Source organism: Mobula hypostoma, chromosome 10 (assembly GCF_963921235.1).
Source record: "Mobula hypostoma chromosome 10, sMobHyp1.1, whole genome shotgun sequence".
NCBI classification, from domain to species: domain Eukaryota; kingdom Metazoa; phylum Chordata; class Chondrichthyes; order Myliobatiformes; family Myliobatidae; genus Mobula; species Mobula hypostoma.
Genome location: NC_086106.1, coordinates 80,889,590 through 80,896,804, shown reverse-complemented (window position 1 = coordinate 80,896,804; position 7,215 = coordinate 80,889,590). Strand labels below are relative to the sequence as shown.

General features: G+C 41.5%; 1 protein-coding gene across 1 annotated transcript in view; it reads right to left on the bottom strand.

The window, feature by feature from the left end:
• Nucleotides 1-316: 316 nt before the first annotated feature.
• Nucleotides 317-7,215, bottom strand: part of LOC134352986 (E3 ubiquitin-protein ligase Siah2-like) — a 45,497-nt gene continuing 38,598 nt past the window's right edge. The window contains exon 2 of the mRNA XM_063060718.1: nucleotides 317-1,941. Coding sequence (XP_062916788.1) covers nucleotides 1,390-1,941 — 552 coding nt within the window. The 3' untranslated portion in view covers nucleotides 317-1,389. The remainder of the gene's footprint in view (nucleotides 1,942-7,215) is intronic.

Genomic DNA, 7,215 nt, shown 5'->3' with positions numbered 1-7,215 from the left:
CATTTACACACTTAGTCCAGTGGTCATGGAGCATACGGATCCCTTCTTTGTAGAAGTCGGCGTCTTGGACCTCCAGAAGTGGTCCACAGCAGGGGTGATTGATAAGTTCGTGGCCCAAGATAGGAGGAGATGAGTTATTAACTTCAAATCTTCTGCATTTTCACTCAAAGAGTTGAACTGCATCTGCATGTAAAGAGAGCTGTATAACTCATCTCCTTCTACCTTAGGCCACAAACTTATCAATCACCCCTGCTGTGGACCACTTTCTGGAAGTCCAAGATGCCGATTTCTACAAAGAAGGGATCCATATGCTCCACGACCGCTGGACTAGGTTTGTAAATGTAGGAGGGGACTATGCTGAAAAAAAGATGTGCTAGGTTTTCTAAAATTGACTCCTTCTACCTTAGGCCATGAACTTATCAATCACCCCTCGTAGTTCAGAAGTCAGAAAACTTAAAGCTAACAGCTAATTCATTAATGAATACTAGCTGGTCCTACACAATTTTTTTAGCATTTCAATCTTATTTAAAAATTAATCAGCAAAGCAAATGTGACTTATGTAATTCAGCTATGAAGCTGGGCAATATGCCTACATGTTATGGGCTCCACCAGCTTCTGTTTAAGCTACAAACGATGAACATATTATTCAAAATGTGAAACTGCAGTCACTGTTTTCATACTTTAATAGGCAATTTAATAAAAAAATAATTTGATTCAAACCTAATCTGATACAAGTTGATACAACAGAAATTAAAGTTTTTTTGTAAATAAAACAGCATTGAATAATGCTGAAGCTTGATTTATCAATAAGTGTAAAAAAACCTCATTGCTGCTCTTCACAATTTTGTTCTTGCCCTTTCATTCAAAAAAAATTGCCATGTCAAACGGATTTTGTTGCAATGAACACAGAATAAACTCATTCCATGATAATTCAACATTACCGATTTTCATAAATATCTATTAAGATACTGTTGTCCTGAAGCATATTTAGGATAGGCACAAGCATCTACTGGCTTTGCATTTAAGTACTGATGTGGCATATAATGTAGTTCTATACACTGGACCCGTAATATAAATACATCTTGAATAACTTGCCTCAAGTAAATTTAAAGAAACACAAAGCAGGAAAAGACATCTGTTTTTGAAAGGACCATTTTATAAAACAGCTGCATCAACTTGGTTTTGTTTCCACCTTCTTTTAGTCAGGCCTTGAACGTGCTGAGCATTACATTCCACAACATGCACGCATGGAGCAGTCAAATGGGCTAGCACCAATTACACGAGCAAGGTGCTTAGAAGTATGTAGAACTGCATTCTTTTGCCTACTGCATCCTCAATAAAAAACATTCTATTGGTTGCATGTGAACAGCTGTATTATAACAATGCAATTCAGCACATTGAGATAGTAACGTTAATACCCAGGTTCCCATGATCTGCAAACAGATGAGCGATGGAGGTATCAAAAACTAAACAATCACTGTTCATGATCGCCGCTGCAACCCCATCGTGGATAGACCTTGGAGTAGCCTCCCACGTGAGCCGTCTACGGTTTCCATTCAATTCTAGTCTGTAGGCAAAGTTTTCAGCTTGCTTACGTGTGCCTATCAAAAGGACAATAGCAAAAAACTGTTGATGGCCTTCATACTTCTCTTGTTTCTCTAACACCAGCATGAAGTGGTGGCCAAAGCAGGACTGCATCATAACCCAATCCACGGCACCAGGAAGATTGATGTCGGTTGCCAAAAACACAATGTCCTCGCCTTGAAGCGTTGTAATGCTTTTATGCGCATGCATGAGATGAGGCATGACTGCCTCCAATGATCCTTGCCACTTGCAGGAGGCTCCTGGACACGGGCACGTGTACGGGCGAAATTCACACACCTCTTCATGTTCTGGCTTTTCTGTATGGTGCAATGACAAGAGACATCCAGCTGAGGCGTACTACATTAGGGTGTGGGGTGGGGGAGGGGGGTAGATGTTGGTGTTTGGAAGCAGAAAGGTGGGACAGGAGAGAAAAGTGTTTAATTAGTAAAATGAATACAATAAATAATTTTACAATGCATTTCCAAGAAACAAAACAGCAAAGTTGGTACAAAACTCAAAATTCAGTATGTCATTTTTAAGTTCTGGTTAAAATAAAATACAATTTTCTTTTAAAAATATAACCAGTTAAGGTGTGGAAAAAAATGGTGTTAAAAGTTAACACTACAGAGGGGCATTGCACACACAGACCCAGCATCAAAATCAAATTCAAATTGATTTGGCATCTAAAATATGGATGGCAGTTAATTGTTCATCTCTCCTGGCGTATTCAGCTTTCCAAAACATTAAATATACACAGGTCTCACTGCACCAGATCTTAATCACAGCTGCTACAGAAAGCAGTAAAAAAAACAAGACAAAACAAGCAAAAAACTTCCAAATTTATTAGGTAAACAATTCAGTACCAAGGGTTAATTTCTAAAGAGAAGGTGTACCATTTTAAACAAAAAGTGAAACCACAATAACATAACATCTCTGAACTGCTTATTCTACAAATTTATTCAACGTTCACATGAAAACCAAGTTAGTACAACACTGGAAAATGGAATGTTTTGAACTCATTTCTACAAAACTATAATGCACAAATTATGATGAGCTCAGTAAATTGAGATTTAGCCAGATTGAAAATAATACTGTACCCATGAAAAGGTAAATACTAAACATGAACTACAGTAAAGTAAATCTTAATGAACAATAGTTTCCTTAGGCCTCATTTTTCACAATACTACCGGCTACATTCAGCACTTCATCTTTCATTTCCAATCGTCCACTTCTCATCACTTCTCTCATCCCCACCCCCTGCAGGGACCACTCTGTCGACAACTCCCTGGGCTGCTCAACTCTATTCCCTTGCCTCACTCCTTGCAATTTTCCTTGTAACCACAGGAGGTACAACACCTCCTCTCTCACCACCTACCAGAAACTGAAACAGTGCTTCCAGGTGTGGCAAAGATGGCAATCCAACTGCAATCACATTTTGAGCTCATAGCGTGAGCTTCTTAACATGAGTGAGACCAAGTGTAGACTAAATGACTCGTCCCAGATAACTACCACTTGTCCTCTACCCCAATGACCGAATCATTTTATTTTAAAAACAGCAAATCATTTTCTTTGGAGCCATTTTAAAATATTCGTATTCTTTTACAATTTTCAATGGGCAACTAAAACATTAGTTCTGTTTAAATGCACTTGTAAAGCAAAATTACTCAAAATAAGACTTCTTAAATCCCTACTATTTTAACATTCAAAGTTCTATTCTTGTATGGACCAATGCAGGTGTATTCAAAAACTCTCTACATTTCTTGATTCAAACGGAATTAGAAAGCATTTGCAATTTATATTTCAATTGAAAAGGAAGAGGAGGGCAGTTGTGATAGGGGACTCGATAGTAAGGGGGTCAGATAGGCGATTCTGTGGACGCAGTCCAGAGACCCGGATGGTAGTTTAACTCCCTGGTGCCAGGGTCCGGGATATTTCTGATCGTGTCCAAGATATCCTGAAGTGGGAGGGTGAGGAGCCAGAGGTCATGGTACATATAGGTACCAATGACATAGGTAGGAAAAGGGATGAGGTCCTGAAAGGAGAATATAGGGAGCTAGGAAGGGAGTTGAGAAAAAGGACCGCAAAGGTAGTAATCTCGGGATTACTGCCTGTGCCACGCGACAGTGAGAGTAGGAATGCGATGAGGTGGAGGATAAATGCGTGGCTGAGGGATTGGAGCAGGGGGCAGGGATTCAAGTTTTTGGATCATTGGGACCTCTTTTGGCGCAGGCATGACCTGTACAAAAAGGACGGGTTACACTTGAATCCTAGGGGGACTTTAGGTGGGAATCAAATTAAAGAGGCTAGGCGTGAGGAGGTTAGTTCACAACAGGGGGATGGGAACCAGTGCAGAGAGACAGAGGGGTGTAAAGTGAGGGTAGAAGCAAAAAGTACTAAGGAGAAAAGTAAAAGTGGCAGGCTGACAAATCCAGGGCAAGCATCAAAAAGGGTCACTTTTCAACATAATTATATAAGGGCTAAGAGAGTTGTAAAAGAGCGCCTGAAGGCTTTGTGTGTCAATGCAAGGAGCATTCGTAATAAGGTGGATGAATTGAAAGTGCAGATTGTTATTAATGATTATGATATAGTTGGGATCACAGAGACATGGCTCCAGGGTAACCAGGGATGGGAGCTCAACGTTCAGGGATATTCAATATTCAGAAGGGATAGACATGAAGGAAGGGGAGGTGGGGTGGCGTTGCTGGTTAAAGAAGAGATTAACGCAATAGAAAGGAAGGACATAAGCCGGGAAGATGTGGAATCGATATGGGTAGAGCTGCGTAACACTAAGGGGCAGAAGACGCTGGTGGGAGTTGTGTACAGGCCACCTAACAGTAGTAGTGAGGTCGGAGATGGTATTAAACAGGAAATTAGAAATGTGTGCAATAAAGGAACAGCAGTTATAATGGGTGACTTCAATCTACATGTAGATTGGGTGAACCAAATTGGTAAAGGTGCTGAGGAAGAGGATTTCTTGGAATGTATGTGGGATGGTTTTTTGAACCAACATGTCGAGGAACCAACTAGAGAGCAGGCTATTCTGGACTGGGTTTTGAGCAATGAGGAAGGGTTAATTAGCAATCTCGTCGTGAGAGGCCCCTTGGGTAAGAGTGACCATAATATGGTGGAATTCTTCATTAAGATGGAGAGTGACATAGTTAATTCAGAAACAAAGGTTCTGAACTTAAAGAGGGGTAACTTTGAAGGTATGAGACGTGAATTAGCTAAGATAGACTGGCAAATGACACTTAAAGGATTGACGGTGGATATGCAATGGCAAGCATTTAAAGATTGCATGGATGAACTACAACAATTGTTCATCCCAGTTTGGCAAAAGAATAAATCAAGGAAGGTAGTGCACCCGTGGCTGACAAGAGAAATTAGGGATAGTATCAATTCCAAAGAAGAAGCATACAAATTAGCCAGAGAAAGTGGCTCACCTGAGGACTGGGAGAAATTCAGAGTTCAGCAGAGGAGGACAAAGGGCTTAATTAGGAAGGGAAAAAAAGATTATGAGAGAAAACTGGCAGGGAACATAAAAACTGAATGTAAAAGCTTTTATAGATATGTAAAAAGGAAAAGACTGGTAAAGACAAATGTAGGTCCCCTGCAGACAGAAACAGGTGAATTGATTATGGGGAGCAAGTACATGGCAGACCAATTGAATAATTACTTTGGTTCTGTCTTCACTAAGGAGGACATAAATAATCTTCCAGAAATAGTAGGGGACAGAGGGTCCAGTGAGATGGAAGAACTGAGCGAAATACATGTTAGTAGGGAAGTGGTGTTAGGTAAATTGAAGGGATTGAAGGCAGATAAATCCCCAGGGCCAGATGGTCTGCATCCTAGAGTGCTTAAGGAAGTAGCCCAAGAAATAGTGGATGCATTAGTGATAATTTTTCAAAACTCGTTAGATTCTGGACTAGTTCCTGAGGATTGGAAGGTGGCTAATGTAACTCCACTTTTTAAAAAAGGAGGGAGAGAGAAACCGGGGAATTATAGACCGGTTAGCCTAACGTTGGTGGTGGGGAAACTGCTGGAGTCAGTTATCAAGGATGTGATAACAGCACATTTGGAAAGCGGTGAAATCATCGGACCAAGTCAGCATGGATTTGTGAAAGGAAAATCATGTCTGACGAATCTCATAGAATTTTTTGAGGATGTAACTAGTAGAGTGGATAGGAGAGAACCAGTGGATGTGGTATATTTGGATTTTCAAAAGGCTTTTGACAAGGTCCCACACAGGAGATTAGTGTGCAAACTTAAAGCACACGGTATTGGGGATAAGGTATTGGTGTGGGTGGAGAATTGGTTAGCAGACAGGAAGCAAAGAGTGGGAATAAACGGGACCTTTTCAGAATGGCAGGCGGTGACTAGTGGGGTACCGCAAGGCTCAGTGCTGGGACCCCAGTTGTTTACAATATATATTAATGACTTGGATGAGGGAATTAAATGCAGCATCTCCAAGTTTGCGGATGACACGAAGCTGGGCGGCAGTGTTAGCTGTGAGGAGGATGTTAAGAGGATGCAGGGTGACTTGGATAGGTTGGGTGAGTGGGCAAATTCATGGCAGATGCAATTTAATGTGGATAAATGTGAAGTTATCCACTTTGGTGGCAAAAATAGGAAAACAGATTATTATCTGAATGGTGGCCGATTAGGAAAAGGGGAGGTGCAACGAGACCTGGGTGTCATTATACACCAGTCATTGAAAGTGGGCATGCGGGTACAGCAGGCGGTGAAAAAGGCGAATGGTATGCTGGCATTTATAGCGAGAGGATTCGAGTACAGGAGCAGGGAGGTACTACTGCAGTTGTACAAGGCCTTGGTGAGACCACACCTGGAGTATTGTGTGCAGTTTTGGTCCCCTAATCTGAGGAAAGACATCCTTGCCATAGAGGGAGTACAAAGAAGGTTCACCAGATTGATTCCTGGGATGGCAGGACTTTCATATGAAGAAAGACTGGATGAACTGGGCTTGTACTCGTTGGAATTTAGAAGATTGAGGGGGGGATCTGATTGAAACGTATAAAATCCTAAAGGGATTGGACAGGCTAGATGCAGGAAGATCGTTCCCGATGTTGGGGAAGTCCAGAACGAGGGGCCACAGTTTGAGGATAGAGGGGAAGCCTTTTAGGACCAAACTTAGGAAAAACTTCTTCACACAGCGAGTGGTGAATCTGTGGAATTCTCTGCCACAGGAAACTGTTGAGGCCAGTTCATTGGCTATATTTAAGAGGGAGTTAGATATGGCCCTTGTGGCTACGGGGGTCAGGGGGTATGGAGGGAAGGCTGGGGCGGGGTTCTGAGTTGGATGATCAGCCATGATCATAATAAATGGCGGTGCAGGCACGAAGGGCCGAATGGCCTACTCCTGCACCTATTTTCTATATTTCTATGAAATGATATACCATAAGAACTTAAGTTTGGCCCTTCATGATTCCTGTGTCTGACTTGTAAAGTTCATTTGCCATTTTATGCATCCATTTGAAGATATCAGTACAAGCTGTCCCCAAAAGGCAATGATACCTTTAGAAGATCCATTAGGAAACAAAAATTAGAAGTCAGACATGTCAAATAACAAAGGGAACAGTCTATCCTAATGGTGTAAAGAAAGGAAACATGCTCTAT